General features: G+C 43.4%; 1 protein-coding gene across 2 annotated transcripts; it reads right to left on the reverse strand.

Annotated features, from left to right (window-relative positions):
• Positions 1 to 248: 248 nt before the first annotated feature.
• On the reverse strand, positions 249 to 24,778 carry Aldh3a2 (aldehyde dehydrogenase 3 family member A2). 2 transcript variants are annotated; one of them, XM_040748796.1, is made up of 11 exons: positions 24,370 to 24,778; positions 22,533 to 22,764; positions 21,725 to 21,810; positions 19,514 to 19,722; positions 16,908 to 17,025; positions 14,777 to 14,918; positions 13,025 to 13,191; positions 6,779 to 6,878; positions 4,620 to 4,855; positions 3,710 to 3,822; positions 249 to 1,609 (listed from the first exon to the last, which is right to left on the reverse strand). In XM_040748796.1, exons 1-10 carry the CDS (start codon positions 24,520 to 24,522, stop codon positions 3,739 to 3,741), a joined length of 1,527 nt encoding a protein of 508 aa, XP_040604730.1. In that variant the 5' UTR covers positions 24,523 to 24,778; the 3' UTR covers positions 249 to 1,609; positions 3,710 to 3,738. The 2 variants fall into 2 exon arrangements, with proteins under 2 accessions (XP_040604730.1, XP_040604731.1); XM_040748797.1 differs by lacking the exon at positions 3,710 to 3,822 and having other exon boundaries at positions 24,370 to 24,764.
• Positions 24,779 to 25,047: the final 269 nt, after the last annotated feature.

Genomic DNA, 25,047 nt, shown 5'->3' on the forward strand with positions numbered 1-25,047 from the left:
TCTGTGATTGGTGAACAGTTCCAGGCTCGATGGTGAAATATGGCACCGCAGCCTTCACACGCACTCGCAGAACAGAGTGTGAAGTTTGAGAAGTTTTCTTGGATAAGAATTTAAAATGAAGAAGTGTAACAACTAGAATTAGCAATACTGTCTTTGAGGCATAAAATGCAAAATGAATTTACAGAGAAACTTTATAATCAAGGGATTTTTATCTCCATATCTGAGGTTGAAATGAACACTCACAATAATTTATGAAATACATTTATTTTGAAGATCAGTATATTGTGTAAGTATTCTAGCCTAACTAAAAGTTATGATTTATAATTTAATATAAGTACAAGTTCTACAATGAAATTTTGTGCAAAATATTTTATGATTACTCAATAACAACAGCCACTTAAACATCTACTTGCTACACAGGCCAATGATTTAGTTTTGATACCCCATACTTCAGTAGAGACAACACCCTTCAGACAGCTCAATAATAGGACAGGTTATTCAGCAAAGATGGCTATACATCCAATAAAGCAAGTTACATTCTCATTGAGTAGGTCAAGCGCTAATCTGGAAGACAGTGGGGGCTCTACAGTTTGGAGCTCCGGGCGCAGCCAGGCCCTGGCAGCAGGGAGTTGAGTTCTACACAGATCTCCTTTGCCATTTCCCCGCTTGGCCACATTAGGAGCTGAATGATACTAATGGCTCCCCATGCTCAGAAGCTCTTCTTACCATCCATCCCTTTCAGTATGTTTCAATGCTCACAGCATTGTCCAACAGTCTCTGTCCCATGCATTCTGAAGCCTCAGATCCTAACATCTCCCTGTCCATGACAGGAGCTGGCCCATACATTAAGATCTGTAGGCTAGATTTAAAAAGCACAACTTCCTTGCATTGTGCTATGAAAACAAGAAAAGATTTATCCTTGAAGGTATGTGTGACATTCAACTTTAGGATCTCGAGGGGGTCTATGGAGAATAGGGGGGTGGTCCTCACTATGTAGCGTAGGCTGGGGATCAGGGGTCTTCTAGCCTAGGCCTCTGGAACAGGTGTGACTACAAGAAGCTCTCACTGCTTCTTGGCAAGAGGCTCGGTGTAGCTTAAGTCATCACAAAGGCACTGTGGACAGTGACAACAGACTGTCACAAACACACATACTTCAGCTGATGTGCAACAAAGGATGCTTAGACCGACAGCCAATTCCTGAAGGTCAGAGTCTCGTTTCAGTGGATGAGGTGGACATATCCACTTCCCAAGCTTAGTACCCTTAGGAGCTGGACAGTAGAGGACAGGGGTTAAGCCTGGGCCGTGTTGACACTCGAGGGCTCTACTGATGCCCAGCAGCAGAAGATGCAGAAGTGCTGTGAGCTGGAGCAAAGAAGTGATGGATTTGGTGACATGTTCCTGCCCCAGCACAGTACCTTCCTTGCTGACAAATGCTGGAATTTGGCTCAAACAGTGAGTTTTGATAATGGTTAGTGGCAACGACTTAGGTTTGATTGCAGTACATCTGTGAATTTCCTGGCTTGGGTATGATTTTTAAAGTTTTGGTTTGGAAACCATTTAGTAGAGGAATAATTCAGTAGAGGCTACGAGGAAGTCATTACAGATATTCCTGGAGAGAGGAGAAAGGGATTCATGTTAACTCTGCTGTGAGAAAACCACCTATAGCAGCCTTAGAACATAAATCTGGGATTGAGACTCTCACAAATTCTTTCTTTCTTAAGAGACTTCAAATTCATAAAAGAAAAAGAAGCTATGTGTCCCTAAGAAGCCATAGTGCAGTTTCAACTCAAAATAAAGAATTACACATTTCCTCTTTATTAACAGTAAGACAGGTGAGAGCAGACTGGACACTGTCCAAAACCAAGAGATAAGAGCGGAGACATGTATTATCCTGGCACTGTAGTAGGAGGCTCAAGAGTTGGCATTAAAGATTGGCAAGTTTATTTCTAAAGTTCAAGAGCAGTAATGTAACCGATCCAGTTTAAGCTAGTAGTGCTACAGATGAAATCGTTAATTCAACTGTGTAAAGGCCACAGCATCCCTTAATTTTAACCAACCTTGATATTTCTCTACTTTTTAAAACCCTGACCAGGGGACAGAGAGATGGTTAAGAGTACTTTCTGCTCTTACTGAAGACTAGGTTTTGGTTCCCAGTACCTACAACTACATGTAACTCCAGTTCCAGGGGATCTGACATCCTCTTCTGGTCTTGTGGGTACTAGGAACACATACAGTACACATGCAGGCAAAGTGTTCATACATATAAAACAAAAATACATAAATCTAAAAAGCCCAGACTGTCCATAATACTTTCTATAGCTTACAAGCTTTGCTGGAACTTTCTTTTGTGGCCTTTATTCTAAATTCACTCTAATTCCAGTAAATTAATAAAAGGAAAGGAAAACACTAACAATGTAAGTAAACCATGGAGTACAGAAAAGGCACTTTAGACAAATGTCCGTAATTACAATGGACTCCTCAATGTGTGGGTGGATGTAAGAAACAGTCTGTTTCAAAAGACCTGACACAAAGTGCTGAGAAAGCAAGTGACAGGTACCACTGGCCCTGACCTGCTCATCCCAAGGTATGTCACAATCACTATGTGTCTTTCAAATTAAGCTCACTGTGCTTGGGGATACAGCACAGGTGCCGAGCTTTTAGATGTACAAAAACATCTAAAAGGAAAAAAGCCTTAAAAGTGTTTTCAGAATATTTGTAAAGACCCAAATGAGCAACACAATCTACATTCTGAGTCACTGTTTAAAATAAAATGTGATTTGATATAAAGAGGATAAAAAGTCGGAGAAGAGAACAAAGAGTCAACAAAGGGCCCAAACCAGATCTTCCCCTGATCCCACGCTGCTTAAAAAAAGAAATGAACGTACTGGCCAACAGCAGTGAGGTGGGAGAAGTCGAAAGGCCTGGGAAATGGCAAATTCCTCCACACTCGTAGGAGATCCAAGTAAAAGCTCAGGGGAGCCCACATGCTCTCATTCCCACCAAAGACCTGGCTAAGAAAGACGTGTGCCAAATGCCTGTGTGGTGCACGTGGTGCCGGCTAGGTGGGCCTTCTTAGGGGCAAGGCAAGCTTGGCTCTCCATGTCACCCAGAGGTTAAGAAAGTCTACCCAACCAAAAATATGCACATGAGGCTAAGAGACCAATGTCAGATGAAAAAGGCTATTGACCAGAGACCCAAGCCTACCTCCAACCAAATCTCCAGCCTCAGAAAGATTTAAAAGAGGAAAAAAACCCTGCCACTGCAAATTCCCAAGGTGTAGGGTTTTATTTTTAATTAAAATGAAACAACTCTGAGACTTTAAAAAATATTCTCAAATTATGAAACAAAAAGTTAAATATCTAAATAGTGACTGTGGGTTGTAACTGCCTGGCACCCCCTCCTGAACCACAGATGAACAGTGCAGCTCATCACGTGGCCACTCACTTTTAGAAAGGATACAGATTTCACCAGAGCCAGCCTAGACCTCCCTCCTATACATTTCTCTCAGGTTACCAGTACCCTTCCCTGTCCCTCTTAAATGATGCCCAAATTGAATTTTAACATGATTATCTCCGGGCCAACGTCCAATATATGTAAGTAAAACATCCTTTGTCAGTAACCCTAACCCTGCAGCCATAGAAACATCTCAAACCAAACAGAACCCAGCCTGGCCCACCTCACGCACAGAAAGAAAACAGGAAGCTCCTACCTCACTCTCAACAGACAGCTGAGATTTGATCATGAGTGTTTACTGGACCAGCACAGTCTGTGAACTGCTAGAGAAGCCAACAGGGCATTCCCCCTCGGCAGAGCTTGGTATTTCTGAGAAAACCCAAATGATTTCAAATGCAGCTGTTATCACCAATCCACCAGCATGGTGTTAGTGAGATGAACAACTTTTTACATTTAACCAAGATACATTATACATAAACATGCATTTCCCTTAAACGCTTGCCTCTTGCCTCTCATCCACAGCCATTCTTCACAGACATTACCACACAACTCCCTGGTTATCTGAGGAAACCCTTCCCCATTCCATCTCCATTCATTCCCACAGATTTCCTCCTTCATCTGTATACCCCACCCAGAGAAGGAGGCTATCACAAGGGCCTTTTTGCAATCCACCTCTAGGATGTCCTGGGGCCCAAGACAAACTTTGTCTGGCAATCCACTTTGGAGGAAAAATATACCTAATAAAATTATACCCCTTCCTAGTTCTTTCCACCACCACCACCATTCCTTCGTATCATGATGACTCCATGCACATTCAAGAACAAAGGGAAACTGAGTAGTGAAGACCAATATATCCGGAAGAGCAGGGCCTTCTAGCAAGCTCTACAGTACTTCAATTCTTTAAAAAGTCGGCAAACTCCTATACGAATTCTGACTTTGCAGGCCATTCAGCCTTGGTCAGAACTACTGACCTTTGACACTGCAGCAGAAAAGCAGCTAAGACAGGAAGTAAACAACTGTATTTATGAAAAACAGGTAGCTAACCATCAGACTGGGACTTCAGAAGCTGATGGAGTGTCTCGACAGAGGGACTCATGTAGCTCCAGCAGCCCCTGACAGGAAGAAGGGCCAGGAGGACTAGCGCCTCAGGAGGGGCCGGGACTCACCTTGACAATCACAGCTGCAACCACAGCCAAGCACGCGACCATCAGCATCACCAAGCCTCCTTTGTTGAACTGTTTCAGCAGGAAGAACTTTGCCCAACTGAGCTTGGACTGACTGTTGGGAGGGTACCTGAGCTTGTTAATACTTTCTCCCTTTAAGCCTTTTAATAAACAGGGGCGCTGATGAGAAAAGGTGTCAAAACTATACTTTCCATGATAAGCCCCCATTCCACTGGCACCTGAAATAAATGGAACAGATAAAACAAATTTCATTGTAGGTGCTTCCCACTTCAAAAGTTGACTGAGAAAGCCCGGGTGTGTTCTGCTTGGGCTGTAGACACCCAACGTATTTGCTTTTCTTCTCAGAAACCCTACCCAACCCCCCCCCCTCCCCGCACAGTCACTGCCCTCTCAGTCAGGGTGCTTTCCATGAGCAGAGCCAGGATCTGCAGCCCTTCTAGGCTTGCGCTATCCTTTATGTCAGAAGTGTGCTAAGAGTTTCAGTGAGTTCTTCTGGGGACTCCCACCCCAGCCCTGCAGTGGTCTATACCTCCAACCCAGTTTCCAGACAGGAAAAGGAGTTTATAGAACTAGTTGATCTGCCTAAGGTCACATGGCTGTTAAAGGAGGAACCTGAAATGTGAACCCAGATTAGTATGATGTTAGATGCTGTGTGTGTGCTTTTTCTTTCTTTCTTTATTTTTAGTATTTTTTTATTTTTAAATTTAAATTAGAAACAAGGTTGCTTCACATGTCAATTCCAGGTCCCTCTCCATTTCCCTCCCGTGTGTGCTTTTTCTATGAGTCCACATGGCCTTATTTATGCATGGCTCCTCTCACCTGCTTCCTCTAAGTCCCTGAAGAGCAACCAGGAACAAGGTAACAAGGTTAAGCAGTTAGGTAAGAATAAGCAAGGAAAAATTCCTGCCTTCCTGGGAGCTACACTTGCATAATTCACAATGCATAACAGACTGGCAGGTGCAAACTGTCCTGTGCAGTGACAATGGCATGTATAAGGCAATGACAGAAGGCAGAATGACTGGAAGCCAGGGGGCAGATTGCTGGGGCCAGGCCACTGGCGACTCAACTGTTTTGATGGAGGGCATCATTTCAGAATGCAAGATTGATTCATTGGAAAGACAATGAAACCAGAGAGAAAACCGAAGGACAGCGAGGGAGGAGAGAAGAGGGGCCAGCTAAAGCTGTGTCCATGGGAGGAAGGACCCGGAAATAGAACCAGACTGCCCGTAATGCTTCCCCAAGAACAAAATGGCTTCTGCCCATCCTCTAGAGAACAGGGGATTCTCTTCCTCAAATCAAGCAACTCGCAAGGAAAGGCAGCCCCTCCCTAAAGAGGCTTGAGAAGCTAGTATGGGCAGCACTGACTACCCCTCAACATCACCTTGAGTAGAACCCAAAGGGATATCAGGAAATACTCTGTTTCTGGCACTCAAAACCTTTCTTTCCTGTTCCTCATTTAAAAGGAGAGATCTTACTAATTACTTTGGAACATGATTCTTGGCCCTTAAGCCTCCTGAATCTGGTAGCAAATGTAGGGAAAGTAACTAAGTGAAGCCAGCCACTACAGCTGTGGTCAGTGCTAATGAGGACAGAGAGGGATTCATCAGAGATGGCAAACAGGAAACTAGTTGGGTGGCTGCAAGGGTTCTCAGAAAAGGACAAGCTCACAGAGACCTGCAGAATAAATAGCACCAAACAAGAAATCTAGGAATCATGTTTCTGGAATATTTCTGTTCAGGAGACGGTCACTGCGGTGATTTGGGGGCCATAAGAAAGGCCCCCATAGGCTCCAATTTTGAATGTTTGGTCCCCAGTTAGTGGAACTGCTTGGGTAAGATTAAGGAGCATGGCCTTGTGGGAATGTGCCTAGTCTTTTTGGAGGTGTACTGCTGGGGCAGGCTTTGAGGCTTCAAAAGCCCACTCTAGGTGGAGTCTGAGTCCCTTTGCCTACAACTCATGGAGCAGATAAACACTCAGCTACGGCTCCAGTTCCATGCCTGCCTACCTGCCTCCATGCTCCCTGATGCCATGATGATGGACCAACTCTCTGAAACTGTAAGCCAGCCCCCAGTTAAATGCTTCCTCTTTTAAGTTGTCTTGGTCATGGTGTCTCATCACTGCAATAGAACAGTCATACTTACCCACACCTCCAAAGGGCAAAGAATTGACAGTGAAGTGCATGATGACATCATTGCCTGTGACTCCCCCACTGGATGTTTCGTCAATCACCCGTTTGATGAGCTGAGGAACAGACCAAAGGCACCAGGTCAGAGCTAATGTCCTGTCACCCCGTGTCTTGGAGTGCACTCACTGTGGGCTCTAAGGACATGCAGGACATGCATCCTGTCTTTGTGTGCTGGTGCAAGTTCTTAAGTTTGGGAAACACAAAATTCATGCCAAAAATTACTAAAAATATTATATAAAATTATCTTCAGGCTATGTATATATTGCTTCATGAAACACAGAAGACTCTTAAACTTGGGTCTCATTTCCAAGGTAGCTCATTTACAGGCAAACATTCCAAAATCTAAAAAACTTTTGCAGTCAGACGGGGTAGCAGGCAGCATCCTTAAATCTCTGTTCTTGAGAGGCTGGAGCAGGGGGAACATGAGTTTAAAGCCAGCCTAGGGTACACAGTGAGATGCTACCTTAAAAAAAAATCTAAAATAGTAGACACTTCTGGTCCTCAGCACATCAGTCTGTAGATAAAGAGGGTGACCCTAAACTTTTGGGTCTGTTTCCTTGATCACCATCAAGATCTATACTCCAAAACAGTACTAACAAGAGGCAACTTAGAAATTATTACTTCTGTCAAGGTAGCACTGACCAGAAGACTTCTGCCCTGCTAAATAGCTTTTACAGTACCAGGAAGTGCTACACAGGCTACTGGGGGGAAAGGGTGGAGGGAGTCTACCTAGCTGTAAATCCTGTGAACTGCAATAATGATATGCCTGTGGGTGCAATAACATTCATGCTATGAGGGCAACTAACCACCTTCTGCTTGGATTTACTTTCCAGTTCCATAGGAAGCAACATGCCTGGCATTATAAATCTGACCAAAAATTCATGGCTGGGAGCTCAGAGGCTCTAATGATGAACCTGCTACTAGGATTTTTCTAAGTGGATTTAGAGTCAAACTACCCTCTAAATGTGTATTTCTATACCCATAGATTAATACACTTCTCAGACCTCATTAGAGAGGTTTCTCTGTGCAGTGGATAGCGGTTGACATGGAAACTCTCAACTGGTCAAAGTGAAAAGAATAAGTGTCTATGGAATGAGCAGCCTCAAATGGGACATTTATATCACACTCTGCCCCTCAGACATTGAGGATCATCAAGAAGGGGTGAAAAGATGGTAAGGATGGGGAGCAGCAAAACAGTCTTTCAGAAAAGACCACTACACTCCTGAACTCACGACAGCTGTAGGTGACCACATAAGATCAAGCCAGTCAACACGCCAGCATGGAAGGGAGAGGGCCTCATGAGCCCCTACCCCACAGCTGAAGAGATACTGACAGTTCAATGGCTTTTTTTCTTTATCCAACCATGTCCTAGTGGATGACCCCACACCCATGAGTAAACAGGCAAATTAAAAGTTAGGGGAAGACTGGGGAGTGAGTGTGATCAAAACCCATTGTACACATGCATGAAATTCTCAGCCGGGCGGTGGTGGCGCACTTTTAATCCCAGCACTTGGGAGGCAGAGGCAGGTGGATCTCTGTGAGTTCGAGATCAGCCTGGTCTACAGAGTAAGTTCCAGGACAGCCAGGGCTACTACACAGAGAAACCCTGTCTTGAAAAACAAAACAAACAAAAAAATTATTTCTCAATTCCTGATCTAAATAATACCATAAATTAACAGATATGAAATGCAAAAGACATTATGTTGGGAGTGATCATTGTTATTTAGAACCTCTTATAAATATTGCCAGCCTTTTTTAAGGGCCCTAAGATAAGGGCAACATCGTAAGAGGCCATCTTAATACGCCCTAAGATCCTAATAACTAACACCTACTCTCAGACCTACAGTCCAGACCCCTCTCCTTCATTAATAAAAAGTAAGGGAGGAGATGTTGAGGATCAGGTCACTGTAAATCTCTATTTCTCTCCCAAGGCACTTCCCAAAACTCAGGCAATTTCATACAGATGGCCTGGCGCCATAGAGATGACTCATTGCTTAACAATGCTTCCTTAACACCTACATTCCCTGGTGAGATCTCCTGCCCATTGCATATCAAACGCCCCCCCCCACTCCTGACAGCCCCTAACAGGAATGGTGGACAGTTGCCTCCCCTTCTCTGAGAGCAGGGGCTCTGGCACTCCTGATTTAAGGAGTTAAATTTTCCTTTGCCATTATAAGTTCCCTCTCTCTGTATAGATTTAGGGCTCGTTTTAAAAAATTTATTAATTATATTTTTTGGTTCCTCAATACATGTTACTTATACCAACAACAAGTTGATTGGTTGTTTCAAAACAGTGATTCATGGTAAATGGCTTTTACTCAATTTTCAGGGAGAATTGATAATCAGTTTACAGCTCATAGGCTGTTACAGTTTAAGCTAATATATCCTTTTATATTCTCCAAAATAGTAAAAAATAGTCCTATAAAAAATGTGCTGGTTTTTTACTAATGGTTATTCTAATGGAAGAACAGGTTATGTTATAGATAGTAAGAAATATGTAAAACAAACAACTCTGGCTTTAGCTCAGATAGTCGAGTTATGAGCTGTTACAATGGTTTTTCAACTCCTAGTAAAAGATTCATTTAATTGTACACTGACAATCATTATATTTTTAAGGCTCTTCAAATAATAAAAACAGTTCAGTACACTGGAACTAACAATGATCAGGTAAAAATATTATTTGAACAAATTCAAAATACAATTGCCACGTTTTTTGGGTAACATAAGAGCTCATTCAAACCTTCCCAGCCCACCGGCTAGAGAAAACTAGTCAACAGATAGATTAACAAAATTGGTCATTTTGTCTCTGGTAAAGAGAGCTCTGCAGTCCCATTTTCGTCATCAAAACAGCAAAAGTCTAGGAAAGCAATTTGATTTAACTAGAGAGACTGCTTGTTAAAATTGTCAAACAATAAAGTGTGCCCACAATATTTATCTGTAACTAATTTAGGAGTGAATCCTAGAGGCCTACTTCCTAATCATTTATGGCAAATGGATGTTATTCATGTTACAGAATTTAACAAGTTAAAATATGTACACATGGCAGTTAATAGGTATTCAGGTTTTTTGATGACCACCACACAAATTGAAAAAGTTACCACACATGTGATAAGTCACTGTTTAAAATGTTTTGCTTACATGGGAGTTCCAAAAATGATAAAGAACAGACAATAGGTCTGGATATTCTAATAAGGCATTCAGCTATTTTGTACTCGAAAGAAAATTGATCACAACAGGTGTAGTGACCAATCCTCCATTTTAGCAGTCATTAGAGGCTAACATGTGCTTGCATGACCTTGCCGCTCCTGTCCTGGCCACTAGGAGGTCAGATGCCCTCCTGGTGAGGAACCAATCAGAAGTTAGCTGGTGGGGCTGTGCTTTACGGCTCTGGGTGTGCTTTACAGACAAGTGTACAACAGTGACCTGCAGAGCATAAATAACACAGCCCTGGGAGGGCCTATGGGCCATAACAACCAGTTGACCAATCAACACAGGGCAGGTCACCCAAACCTGGAAGCGCACCAATCCTGAGACTGTTTCATAACCCTAGACACTCCCCTTATGCTGCCCTTTAAGATCCCTGACTCGAGGTTGCTCAGAGTCTTTCTTCATCCATCCACGGGATGAAGGGCTAGAGCTAATGGGTTTAGCTTGTTAAATAACTTCAATAAAAGACTCTTTGCTTTTGCATCAAAATGGGCCTCTTAGTGATTTTGGGGTTCAGAATTTGGGCAAAACACAGATATTCCTTATAATCCTCAAGGAACTGTGGAGCGTGCTCATAGCTCCTTAAAAATACAACTTGTACTTCTATACATGTAAAAATGGAATGGCTTATTTCATGTTGCCTACAAATTGGACAGGGTTATGTGTATTAGCCACCCTTCTCCCAGATGTAGAGTTTATTCCAGAAAGTGAACCCATAGATTATCTTATTCCTAGACATAAGAGAGCCATCTAATTCATCCTCCTGTTAGTGGAACTTGGAGTACTGAGGGCCTTAGACACCAGCTCTGCAGGCATGGGAATAGCCTTTGTCTCCACATGATACATTAAATCAGGTACTCTTCATTTTAAAATTCTTAAATGTAGATGCCAGTAAACAATCTACTACAGAGAGATTCTGGCATAATGGAACTGGAGTGACTTTTGCTCTGGCCAGATAAAAACATCTATACACTAGTGGAAAAGACCCAATTTGGGGTGGAGGGAATGCTTGTGTTTTCTTACAGGAAAAAAACAAAGCTTGGTGGCTGCCAGAACATTTGGTAAGATGTATGGAGCAGAGAAAAACCAGACCTAAAACCATGGAAAGCTGCCCAAGTCAGTTCCAGTGAAACATGCTGAACCAGTATTCCTGACTCTGCATAGCCCCCTCCCCGGCCCAGTTTCCAAATTCCCTCAACCTATCCCCACCTCTGCAACCTCACTCTCTTCCCCAATACTAACTCTGCTTATCTGATCCCTGAGAACGATGGGCCTGTCAGGATGGCCTTACCATCATATCTACTCACCCCTCCTAAATTCTGCCCCTATGTTTTACATTTTAGTTAAATTAGTTCCCTGCCTTAACTATTAGGCTAAACAAGATGTGCTTTGGGGCTGGGAGCCATGGAAGCAGGCACTAGGATTTCATTCCTTGTGCTCTCAAACAAGGAGGAATCTGCGCATCCCTTAAAGAGGAATGCTACTTATGTACAGATCACACAGGAGTGACAATAGACAGTATGGCCAAGATCATAGTTATAAGGCTAGAAAAAAGAAGGATACAGTGAGAAAAAGAATTAGGCTAGTTCCAAAACTGGTTTCAGCCTCACCCTTCCATTTTAGGATGCCTTACTGGCTTTTTAATGTTGCTTGCATTTGACCCTTGGGCCATCAAGAGGTTAACTGACTTTATCTGCCAACAGATGGACTCCCTGACAGCAAAGCCTACCCAAACTCACTATCACAGGCTTGACCTCGAGGATTGAGGATCGTGGTCACACCTTTAGAAGGTGGACAACCCACAATCAGGGGGCCACTTCCCAGGGAGACCTCCTTCTGCTATTGACAAAATTAAAACGTCTCCCACTGAGGTGCACCCAGTGAGTGCAGTGAAGAGGCCACCAAAGGTGCCTATCCTGGGCTTCATGGGAGTATACCAGTTGCATGAAGGTCGGTGTCATAAAAGCTCTTCTCTCCACAAAAGGACATCCTGACAGGCTCAAGCAAGCTTGCCTGCAAAGGCTGGGTTAGCATGCTCCAGGATATATGTCACAATACCACCCAGTAGGACCAGGATCCCTGATCCCACTTGTGGTGAGATAGTGTCAATAGCTCACCTTCTTACTTGGGAAAAAAAAGAAAGGAACGATAGAATTATCCTATTTTTAAAAAAATAGCTAGTTGTTCTAAGATTAAAAAAAAAAACCCTCAGTATAAGCCTTGGGGATTCATGGTAGATGTCGAACGAGACTGCAGTGACCACAGGAAGTGTTCCCCACCAGCTGTGTGCTGCTAGTGACCTCACTGGATTATGCATGTGTATCCCAGGTACCTGTAGCCATGAGAACGCCACTAGCACACAAGCACCATGTGACTACTGCACCTTCCAACAGAAACTGCACACGGCACCTGTTCAATGAACTCCTCACATTAACTGGTCCCTTCTTCCCTTCTCATTTTTATTTTTCCAGAAGGATCCTGAACCTATGTGTCCATGTGGAAGTCATCATCTGCTAAGAGCAGCAAGTCACCTAGTGACATGAATGACAAAGCACACAGAAAGAGGCAGAGCTACTTGTCCAGTGATACAGAGCTGCCAACCTTTGGGTAGTGGAAACTCAAGTTCTCACAACCATTTATATGATTTGCCAGAGGTCTTTGACTTCCCCAGCCCCGTCTGAGTGGCTACGAAGGCCATTTGTGTCACAGGGGTAGGCTCTATGGGTCCATGTCACAAAAGCACTACATACTAGTACATGTAAGTTTTCTAATTATTCAGGAGGTGTTTCAAAGCCTTGTGACATTCATCCCTGTGGATTCAGTTCTAATTCCAGGGAGTAAGGGAAGGGGATCAATGATAACCCAAGGCTCCATTACCTAAGACAGCAAGCTTTGAATACAGTCAGTCAACTTTGATATGTAAATACACCATCTATGGTCTAGAGCAACAAAGTAATCTGGCTCTTGAGAGGGGATTATTCTTTATGAAGCTTACCTTATTGTTATGGGAAAATATGTAGAGCGCCAGGGGCTTCTCACGATCATTTATGAAATTAATGGCTTCATCTACATTTTTCACAGACACTATTGGAAGAATTGGTCCAAAAATTTCTTCTTGCATCACCTTGGAATTAGGATCAACATCAGTAAGTATGGTTGGGGCTAAAAAAATAAAATAAAATAACATTAATGGTCAGGTTGAAGACAAGAAAAAAAAAAGCAAAACTCTATCTTCTCTTTATTTCACTGAGTCAACCACCCACTAGGCACACCTATTGGTTTATCCTCTCACAGTATGCCAGACCTAGTTTTGGTTCCCTTCCAAATCCTCTGCTGAGCTCAGGGAGAAGTCCTAACTAGACCAAGCTAACCTTGACAATTCTCCCTTCACTTAGTCTTTGACTGGTGTGGAAACGGGTCACACTGCCACCTAGGAGATAGGAAGAGCAGCAAGAGGAAAGAACTGGTTTTTTGTTTTGTGTTTTTGGTGGTATTAACAACCAATAAACCGTGCAAACCAGGAGAATCTCTATGAATTTCTAATTATTTGTATCCTTTTAAGTTTTCTTTTTTTAACGGCTGATAAGAAAAGGTACGTAAATTAATTTGGGGGCAGCTTCTTTGCCCACCAAATGTGAAAATTTTATTTAAAAATCAAAGTACAAGCCCTGACATGGTTCAGCAAGTAAAGTTACTCACCACTAAGCCGAATAACCTGATTTCGATCCCTGGAGCCCACATAGAAAGAAATGCCTCCCTCAAGTTGTCCCCTGACTTCCACATTGTATCGACTTTTGTTATTTGAGAAGAGGAATCTCAATTGAGAAAAATCCCTCCATCAGACTGCCTGTAGGCAGGTCTCTTGATTAATGATTGATGTGGGTGGGCCCAGCACCCAAGGTGGTCCTAGGATGTATAAGAAAGCAGACTGAGCAAGCCATGAGTACTTTGCTTTTTGCAATGAATATATCTTGTGTCAAGTTTCATTTTATACAGAACCTAGGGCACCATGCACGTAAGGCAGTACTCTACCACTAAGCTGTATCCCTAACCCATGTTACACTGAATTTGTTTGTTTACCTTAATTTTTCATCTTATTGGGGTGTGTGTGTGTGTGTGTGTGTGTGTGTACATATGCATAGAGGTACCATAGTATCTTAATTTTCTCTTGCTGTGATGACTAAAAGCAACTTGAGAAGGAAAAGTTTATTTCATTTTACAACACTCAGCTCATACTCCATCACTGAGGGAACTCAAGGCAGGAACTGAAGGAGAGCTGCTTACTGGTTTGCTCCCCATGACTTGTTCAGCCTGCTTTCTTATACAACCCAGGACCATCTGCCTGGGGTTGGCACCACCTACAGTGGTCTGAGCCTCCCATATCAATCATTAATCAAGAAAATGCCTCCCAGGCAGCTCATAATCCCACAATTAAATTATGCCACATCTTTCCAGGTAGTGCTTTGACCTGCTGTGCTTGACCTTGTTGCTTGTGGGATTATGAGCTGCTTTCTCATCCACGAACGGGGATAAGTATGTAAAATCCCACTCTGACTCTCATGAGTTTAGAATAAAAGAATCAAGGAATATACATGAAAATACAAGATAGTATTAAAGGGGCATGCACATATACATTTAAAAAACCAGTACAAGGAAAAGCAATATTTACAGTTTATGTAGGCTCAGTAAATGTTGGCGAAAATGCCAAATTACTATCTGCCTACAAGAAAGAGGGAATTTCCTTTACCTATGTAGCGTGTGACCTCATCAGTCTCCCCGCCGAAAGCTATTTTCTGTCCTTCAAGCAAACTCTGTAACCTCTTAAAGTGACGAAGATTAATGATCCTTTCATAATCAGGAGAATCTTTTATATTTTCCCCATAAAAGTCCTATTAAAGACAACATGAGTTAGTTACTTGTCAAAAAATCCATATTTCAACTTCTTTAATAAGTTCAAAATCTACTGGTATCTAAAAGTTGACCTCATATCTTCACAGAATCCAACAACCACTCTTCAAATCATTTAGTAATAGTACAGTAGAAGCAACTTTGAGCTTTTAGACAAGTCAAGAATGAACAAATAAGTAGACTCTCAGACACACACATCCCCTCACACACATTCTCTGACACTCACACACCTTCTGCCTGCACTTTTCTCCAGGTGCCTACAGACCCTGCAGTCCCCTCACAGCCCTTTTTGGAAGATGTCAGGGAAGAGGTCACTGGTTTGCATGTCAGCTGGCCTCTCCCAGAAGTAAGTTAGGCAGTTGCTACGGAGATTCTTTGGTCTTTGAATGCTAAATATTTACTCTCATCTAACCTTTACCAAAGAAGTTTGTTAACCTTTGCTCTATTTTGTTGGTTTTGTCGTCTCTGGACTTGTATTTTCACCCGTCACCGATAACAGCAAAACTACTCAATGTATAAGACACAGAGATACAGCCTTGTTAAATTACCAAAGGAAAACACCTTCAATAAGGATAACCAGTATTTACCATGCAAAACAAACAGGTAATGTGGACTTGCTGGGAAGCTGACAGCCCTGTGAGAACTCAGAATCTGATGTTGAACTACAAAGGTCTTATCTACTGACCTACCCAGATGAACTCAAAGGTCTGGGCAGCCGGAATTACCAGGCAGCCTGTTGAAATACATGTTCTGTCCAAGTCCAAGGCCACCAACACAGTCAGGTTTTCTGGCTGACTGAATCACAGACTATCAAGCTGGGGGTGGGGACCACACCATATCAATCACAATCTTTGAGGATAAGGGCTACAGACTTATTTTTAATGGCTCTCTAATTAATCCAGCATGTTACCTAGCTGAGAACTCATGTCATAGCACAAACTCTTTAAAGGTGGGGTAGAGGGGTCACTGATCCTCTGGGATTTATCATTGTATTCAATAAAGCACAGATCCATTCCCAACTGAGTTCAGTCTCACAGCAACCTTGACCCTCCCTCCCACCCCCATTTCTCAGATCTAGACAACTTTTATGTTCTCCTTTCCTGGATCCTCGGGCTTCATTACCGATTCTCCTCTCACCTATCCTCTCTCTACACTTCATGGTAGTTTTCATTCTCTCTTCATACATTACTCTTTGGTACTCTCCAGCCTTTCAGGTGCTCAATTAACAAAAAGTTATCTCAACAAGGTGGCTTACTAGTTAGTCTTTGTACCTGAACTCAGCACCCCAGTAAAACATTCTCTATCAATGAAAATCCCACATCTCTTTCAAGCCTTAGCTTGTTACCACAGCACAGTCTTCATTAGTTCTTTTATGTACCCTGGAAGATGGATAACCCTCTCCAGCAGCAGTTCTCAACCTGTGGGTCACAACCCCTTCACAAGGGTCGAATATCAGATGGCCTGCATATCAGAGATTTACATTATGATTCATAACAGTAGCAAAATAACAGTTATGAAGTAGCGATGAAAATAACTTTATGGTTGGGATCATCACAGCACTAAGAACTGTATTAAAGGGTCGCAGCAACAGGAAGGTTGAGAAGCACTGCTCTACAGAGTGCATTTTAGGTAGGTATTTACTTCACTCCTTCAGACGACTGACCATCTGGCCCTCCACACACACGACAACTGATAACTATCTTCACAACAAGGCCTCTCTTCAAGAGATTTGGAAACATTCTCTCAAAAGCACAGAAAACATTTTTGACTTTAAGTATATGGCCCAACTAATTATCAATAAAGCTACACAATTTAAGTGAACTGGCATCAACTTGGCCTCGTTCCCACAGATGCACATCATACGTGACTGGAATTGTCTGGGCTGGGTAGACATGAACAGAGATGCTGTCTGAAAGTGCTTTGGTGCAATTTGACTTTCATCAGTGAGATCAGAACAGCGGAATACAAACCTTCACTGTTTCCTTCATCTTCTGCACTATCCGATCCTGGAGGGAGGCTTCGCAGAGGACATAGTCTGGAGCAATACAAGTTTGACCACAATTCATGTACTTTCCCCAGGTTATGCGTCTGGTGAGAAAAAAAAAAAACAAAACCAAAACCAGAATACCTATACACTTCAGTCACTTTTTCATTGTTATTTTATTTGTTTCCCAATGTATTAGGTACTTTGCATATTGCTTTGACAAAACATCTGGCAAAAGCAACTTAAGAAAGGAAGAGCTAACTTTGACTCACAGCTGAAGGGTACTGCATCACAGCAGGGGGGAGTCATGGCAGCAGGAACTTGACACTACTGGTCACATGGCACCCAAGGCCAAGGAGGAGAGAGCAACCAGTACTTATGCTCAGTTTGACTCCTGGTTTTTTCTTTTTTGGTTTTTCGAGACAGGGTTTCTCTGTTTTGTTTTGTAGGCTATCCTGGAACTCTTCTGTAGACCAGGCTGGCCTCGAACTCACAGAGATCCGCATGGCTGTGTCTCCCAAGTGCTGGAATTAAAGGCATGTGCCACCACTGCCAAGTGACTCCTGTTTTTTTCACACAGAACTCCAGGTTTAGGGTTGTTTCCATAGTGCCATCAAGTTGATGACAAAGATTAACCATCATGCCAACCGATACGGCTTTGTATATTTAGTTAGTAATTGTTAAAAACAAAATAAGTAAAAAACTCTGAGCTGTAAATCACCTTGTTGCAACTTAAAACACATTTTCAAATTTCTTTTTGATTTGGTGTGTGTGCGAGCACACCCAAGTATACATGCCACTGTGTGTATGCATGGAGGCTAGAAGGCATTTTGGGAATTGGTTCTCTCCTATCTTGCTGAGGTGGGCGGGTGCCTCTTGCTTCTGCCGTGTGCTCCTGCATAATGAGGCCTCCCATCTACTCAGAATCTGGCTTTTGTTTTTGTTTGTTTGTTTGTTTTTGGAGACACCAAAATAACCCTGGCTGCCCTGGAATGCCCTCTGTAGACGAGGCTGGTTTTGAACTCACAGAAATCTGCCTGCCTCTGCCTCCTGAGTACTGGGATTAAAGGTGTGCATGTACCACCTCCCAGCTAGAATTTCACATTTATTTATTTATTTATTTATTTATTTATTTATTTATTTATTTTGAGACAGGGTTTCTCTATATTGCTTTGGAGGCTGTCCTGGAACTCACTCTGTAGACCAGGCTGGCCTCGAACTCTCAGAGATCCACCTATCTCTGCCTCCTGAGTGCTGGTATTAAAGGCGAGCGCCACCACTGCCCGGTGATTTCACTTTTTAAAATCATGAGTTCTAGGTATCAAACTCAGACTGTCAAATTTGTGCATCAAATAATTTTACCACTGAACCATCTCACTAGGCTTTAGAAAGCATATTTTTAAAAATACTTTATTTTATTTTATGTGCACTGGTGTTTTGCCGGCATGTATGTCTGTGTGAGGATGTCAGATCCCCTGGAACCGGAGTTACAGACAGTTGTGAGCTGCCACATGGATGAACCTGGGTTTTCTGGAAGAGCAACCAGTGTAATTAACCTCTGAGCCATCTCTCCAGTCCCTAGAATTTATTGAGGTAAAATATTCCAAGAAGCAAGAAAATTCCCAGAGTAGGTCTGTTAAGTAGCACCTAACAGGCTGTGAAGACACAGCCTGTGGAGAAAGGAAATAGCCTCCCAACACTACTTCCTTTCTCATCCAGCCAAAGATCATTCTGGATGAGCACACAGCTCAGATTCCGGCTCTCTGAGGGTTTAGTACTGCTAACAGGCTGTGCGGGTATAAAGAGGGAACAGCCAAAGTCCTCTACCATGCCCCTCCATGTGGATCCTTCCCTTTTTCACACACAGACAAAGCCTGCAACCTCAGCATTCACTGCAGGTCTCGTTTTCTGGACGTTATGCTCTATTTAAAGAGGCCAAAAAGCAACTCTGACCCAACTCCCCACCTCCTCGGGACCACAGCTCTGAAAGGGGAGAGACCACATCACCCAGAGCACAGACACATTCATTTCCTATCTGTCAAACCTAACTTAATAAAGAAAAAACTGAATTCTTATTTTCTGGTTCTCAGATGCAAAATGCTATTAATGTCATAGTGTTTTGTCACCAAAGGATCTCAGCTAAGAAGTGAACATAATACCCTTTCAACTGAGAATTGTTAATACACACAACCCTTTGGATTATCTGTCTCATCAACCAGCAGGACATTAGACTTTCTTGCCACAGGCTCAGGGTGTAGCTTAATGTGGAGCACAGGCTTACCATAATTTGATCCCAACACTGGAAAATAAAAAGCAATTCTGGGAAAATTTTCTTGCCAGATTTATCCATAAGAATGTTTCCAAACTGCCTAAGGAAAATTACATGCTAGCAGGACCTATGTGTGGTTCCCTATCGTAGCAGTGGCATCAGAAGACAGTTTGAGAGACTCCAGTTACTCTTGGGCACACCAACCACTAAAGTCTGATGAACCTTGAAGCCAGAAGTCATGAGGCTCAAGTGTAAAGGAAAACACTATTAGCAAGAACTTCCACCTGCTGGGAGAAACCTCAGGAAAGCAAACCCAGTCTCACCTGCAGGCGATGTCCAGATCACAGTCTCTGTCTATGTAACAGGGGCTTTTCCCCCCGAGTTCCAGGGTCACAGGGGTCAGGTGCTTGGCAGCAGCTTCCATGACAATTTTTCCCACTGCAGTGTTTCCTGTGTAGAGAATGTGATCAAACCGCTGCTTCAGGAGCTCTGTGGTCTCTGCGACACCACCATTAACAACCGCATACAGGTCCTCAAGAAAGAGAAAGATTCTTGCATTGTCAAATTAATCTAACTGTGTCATGTCAGTAAGTCTTCAACACAAATAAGTAGTACTCATTAAACCCAAAAGATCAAGATCACCTCCTGTGAGAGACAGATCAGGGAGGTGACTCAAGACAGATGGAGAACAAAGGATCTGCTAGTGACCAGGAACCATCAACCTCAGACTGACTCAGAGACAGAGGTCAGTATTTTCTACATGAGCTTGGCAATGAACGCACAAATGAGAACAAACAGATTCAACAGGGGAAATGTGTAAGATGAGGGGAGGGTATCGTGAGGGACTTTTGTTGCTGTTTTGCTGTGTTTTGCACAGTGCTGGGGATCCAACCCAGAGCCTTGTACACACAGTAGGCCATAACTCTACCTCCTGAGCTGCATTTCCAACCTTGCAGTCACACGTCTTAATCCCAAAGTTCTTTCTCTACACAATACAAAATACAGTAGGTCTAAGTCCAAGGTAAATATGACCATATCCGCCCAATGAACAGGGCACAGAGCATTGTAGCTGAGGGCACCTGCTTTTGAAGTAGATCTGGATTGAATCCAGGCTCTGCCACTCACTAGCGTCTGTGATTTTAGGCAAGCTACTGAACCTCAGGCAACCTCTGAGGAAATTTCGTCACATAACATCTGTGCAATACCCATCACATGCAATATACTACTATTAAGTACTTCGAATAATAAAAGCAAGGGCAAAAGGAATGACTGACAACAAATGGCAAGGAAAACACGAGATGTTTGTCTAAGATGTCTGATGGATAAGCTGGCTTGTCAACCTCCAGTCCTCATTTGGTCTCTGGCTCATTAGAAGGCTAACTAGTAGTTCTTAGTCACATTGTAGTTCAACTGACTAATGTACTTTAAGTTTTAATTTTTCTGTGCTTTAATCCACAGGTAAATTAACCCATCAGTTAACTGAGGCAGGTATATTATCATCCTCTCCATTTGGACAAATCAAGATCTTAATCATCTATCTTCCGGTTCCAAGTCCTACTCAATCCATGACACCTCATTGTTTTCCATTTAGTCCTGCTAGATTAGATAACCAAGCTATTAGAGCCAAATTGTTCTGTGAGCTATGATGACAGTGTTAAGACAATATGGATAACAAAATTACTCTAAGAGACAGAGTTGGTATCAGGGACGCTACAAATTAATACATAGAATACAAATCGGGTGTTTTAAAGTTGCCTTTTGATGAACCCGAAGTGAATACTCTCCCCTGCAAAACTGCATGTGGAACCCAGCAGTCATGAAGCAGTCAACTTCCTCTCTAGAGGTCATGAGAACTCCTGAGTCTGATCCCCTACCCAAAACCTGGGGTATCACTCTCCCTAGTCAGCCTTCAATGCTCTCGGTGCCTACACGTTAACTCATAGTGCTACTTGAGGAAGGCCCTCTCTTCCAGGCCACAGACAAGCCTTTAAAAATCAGAGTACTCATGAAATACCACACATGATGTTCTTCTAGGAAAAAAAGATAGTGACAAAAACATGCTAGTCTCACCAGGCATTGGTGGTGCATGCCTTTAATCCCAGCACTTGGGAGACAGAGGCAGGAGGATCTCTTTAAGTTTGAGGCCAGCCTGGTCTACAGAGTGAGTGCCAGGATAGGCTCCAAATCTACACAGAGAAAACCTGTCTCAAAATACAAAACAACAACAAAAACCCCATGCTAGCCTCTTATGAACTATTTCACTAAATGAACGATGTCTAAAATTGTATCCTAGGAAGTATCAAATGGTAGAAAAAGATAAGAGACACACATAAAGCTACAGGCCTAAATACACTATGTAACCACAGTTGCAGTGTTTTGTATTTTGGAACCTGGCTTCCTTTATTAAACCGATTGTTGGAGACTTAAGGAAACCATACCAATCTGCAGCCAGCAATGACATCGCTAGCAGAAGAGTCAAATCTGTGTTTTCCACCACAAACAGATGTGCTGAAGATGGATCAAGATATTCTTACCTGGTCTAAATATTGAGGGAGGAGTTTAGCTAAGATCTTGGCCGTGTTTTCACTTAGTTCTGAAGGCTTAACAATCACAGCATTTCCTGAATAAAGTGAATAGCAGAACATCATCATCCAATACTTGAATAACTTTAACAGCTTCCAAAATGACACTTATGTAGGGTACAGGCTAAGTTTCCCTTATTTCTGCAGCTCTTAAATCTGTCCTACCTCACATCACATGTCCTCTTTCTTTTCATGTTTTCCTTGCCAAGCAGTTAGCTCTCAGTATCTTCAGGTCACTGACAACAGGCTCCCCCTGCCTCTCACACTGCCCAGACATCTCTCTCTCTGCAGTTCTATCATGGCTTTCTCTCTCTGCCCTAGAATCACTGAGCAAACGGGCTAGGTCAACATAAACTGTTGACAAACTAAGAATTCAATCTGTTGAGATTTGCTGTACGCTCTAGCTAGTATTACACCTAATACCTTTATTTGAATAAAGAAACTAGTCAAGTGAAACCAAATGGCTTGTTTTCTAAAGGCAGAGCCAGAAACTAAAACTACATTAGAATATGATGGATGCCTAACTCTTAACATCCTGGGACTACTGACTCAGATGCCTCTGACTCGCACAGATTCATCCCCTATGTACTTCAGCATTCATAAACAGAAGTACAGATATGAATTCTTAATAAGTTGCTGGTGTCAACCAAGGCAAACCACCAAAGTAAATGTATTTAACTAGATACTATCATTAGCTTACAACTAATATGACACAGTACGACCCTCTACACAGGAATAAAGACATCAGCTGGCACCAGACCTGCGGCGATGGCTCCCACCAGTGGCTGCATGATGAGAACGAAAGGGTAGTTCCAAGCTCCAATAATCAGTACAACTCCCAGAGGCTCTGGCTGAACATAGGCCTCATCCAACATGGTAAGCAGGTTCTTCTTAGCTGGTTTAGCAGAAGCCAATTCAGGAAGATTTGCCAGCATAAAATCAATTTCCCCAAGGATGGTAATGACTTCATGACTGTATGCGTTGAGTTCACTCTGGAAAAGAAAATCAGTTAATCTTACAGTGAGTACAGTATAGTTGGCGTAGGACAATGGTTCTCAACCTGTGGGTCTCGACCCCCACAGATGTCACATATCAGATAATCTGCATATCAGATATTCACATTATGATCTGGAACAGTAGCAAAATTCCTGTTAAGAAGTAGCAATGAGGGCTGGAGAGATGGTTCAGAGGTTAAGAGCACTGGCTGCTCTTCCAGAGGACCCAGGTTCAATTCCCAGCAACCACATGGTGGCTCACAACTGTCTGTAATGAGATCTGGTGCCCTCTTCTGGTGTGCGGGCAAACACACAGGCAGAACACTGCATACATAATCAATGAATAAATGGAAGGCGCAGTAACAGCAGCAATGAAACAATTTTATGGTTGGGGTCACCACAACATGAGGAACTGTACTAAAGGGTGTAGGTGGAAGTTTCCTGTTCCAAGTTTGCTAGCAGCTATTTTTTAACCTCCAAGTTCTCAATAAGACACACCCTGGATACTCTTGCTGACTCTTCCTCTCATTCTTCTCTACTGATTCAAGCCTTTTTTAAAATTAGGGTTAAAAATTATCTCTTTCAGCAACACCTCCCTGATTAATAACAACCTGCCTCAGTCACAATTCAGGTACTGTGGCAATTTGCTTGTGAGCTGTATCTTAGTACTTCATCCCTAGCACACGGTTTATAGCCATATTCACACTTTGTATATGCTCCACTTTGCAGCCTGGTTTAAAATTCTGGATTTGCTGTTATTTCTTCAGTAACCCTAAGTATGTACACAGAATATCTGATGCTGGCAGAATGGATGACTCGTATGGTTTTAATATTCATTGTCCTATCTTTGTTTACTATCACAGCCCCTCTTTACCAAAAGGACCCTGAAGGTAGAAGTACTCCAACTACTGTTACCACCTCTTGAAATAGTCTTTGATTGGGGAAGGGAGGGTTGCAAATCTAAAAATAAAGGTCCTACTATGACTGGAATATAGATAGAAAGTAATAAGAAAAAACCAGTATTACTGGAGAGTACAGGAGAATATAGTTAAACCTCAAACACTACTAAAACTTTGGCATCCAAAGCTTGCTTCTAAAGAGGCCATATGATATCACCTGGGACCTCATTAGAAATCTGACAGGTCCTCGGAGTGATTGTCAGTGTACTAGAGTTTAAGCAATACGTATACACAAAGTCATGGAGGAAAAGGTGAGTGTTGAAGATTATTTAAAAAAAATAATAACACTGTCTACAAGAAGAACCCACTGTAAAAAGTTAAGAAGTAAGACGGGGAGTGAAATATCTGAATCTACCGAGCGGACAAGCTACCGACACCCAGAATATCCAGAGAGTTGAGGACACATTGTAAGGAAAGAAACTACAAATGCAGTAGAGATGAGCAAGCCTATAAAGAGAAACTGTCGAGTACCAGGTAAAGCACACACTTCAACGTTAAGTGCAAATAAAACAGTCTGGGTTCTAAGCAGGACTGGAGAGTCCGCAGTAACTGCTTCCTCTTTACTGCGGGATAAACAAAACAACCTGCTACAGCTCAGGAACAAGGGGACGCGCCGGGTCCCTCCCACTCCGCGGTGGCTCACCTTGCTCAGGTCCGCCGCGATGGCTGCCAAAATGTCCTTCTCGCGCTCCTGCACCATCCTCTTCAGGGCCTCGAGCTGCTGCATTCGGAAGCGCAGCGGCCGCGATCGGCCGGACCGGAACGCTTGGCGAAGCCGCTGGACCTGACGCTCCATGATCGAGCCTGTGGAGAACGCCGAGGGGGGCAGATGTGGCCACACAGTCCTGGCGACGCGCTGCTCGGACAGACGCAGCTGCTGAGTGCCACCTTCGGCTCACACTTTCCACCAGCCTATCCGCCCAGACCAGGCCTCCAAGTAAGCCAAGCCCGACCGCTCTGCAGCCAACGACGCGACGCGCGCCTATTGGCCGGGCCGCTGCACGTGACTGCGAAGCCCCACCCCCAACAACTCGCAGAGCTTCAAGATCCTTGTCCGCGGGCGGCTGGTGGCCTGCGGACCTGCGGAAGGGTTGCTGTGGCTTCAGAAAGGGGCGGGACGTCCTCTAGGAGAAGAAACTGAGGCCCCGGGGTGAGGGTGGGGGTGGGGGGTGCTCGCCAGGCCGGAAGCGGCCCCCCTCACCCCCTCCCACCCTCGGCTCCTCAGACTCAGCTGCAAAGTTGCGGGCAGGGTGCCGGGGTGGGGCAGTCCCAGGGAACGGACCCGGGTGGCGCACGCGCGACGGAAGTGGATCCAGTGTAC

This window comes from Mesocricetus auratus, unplaced genomic scaffold (genome assembly GCF_017639785.1).
Source record: "Mesocricetus auratus isolate SY011 unplaced genomic scaffold, BCM_Maur_2.0 Super-Scaffold_100007, whole genome shotgun sequence".
Lineage (NCBI taxonomy): Eukaryota > Metazoa > Chordata > Mammalia > Rodentia > Cricetidae > Mesocricetus > Mesocricetus auratus.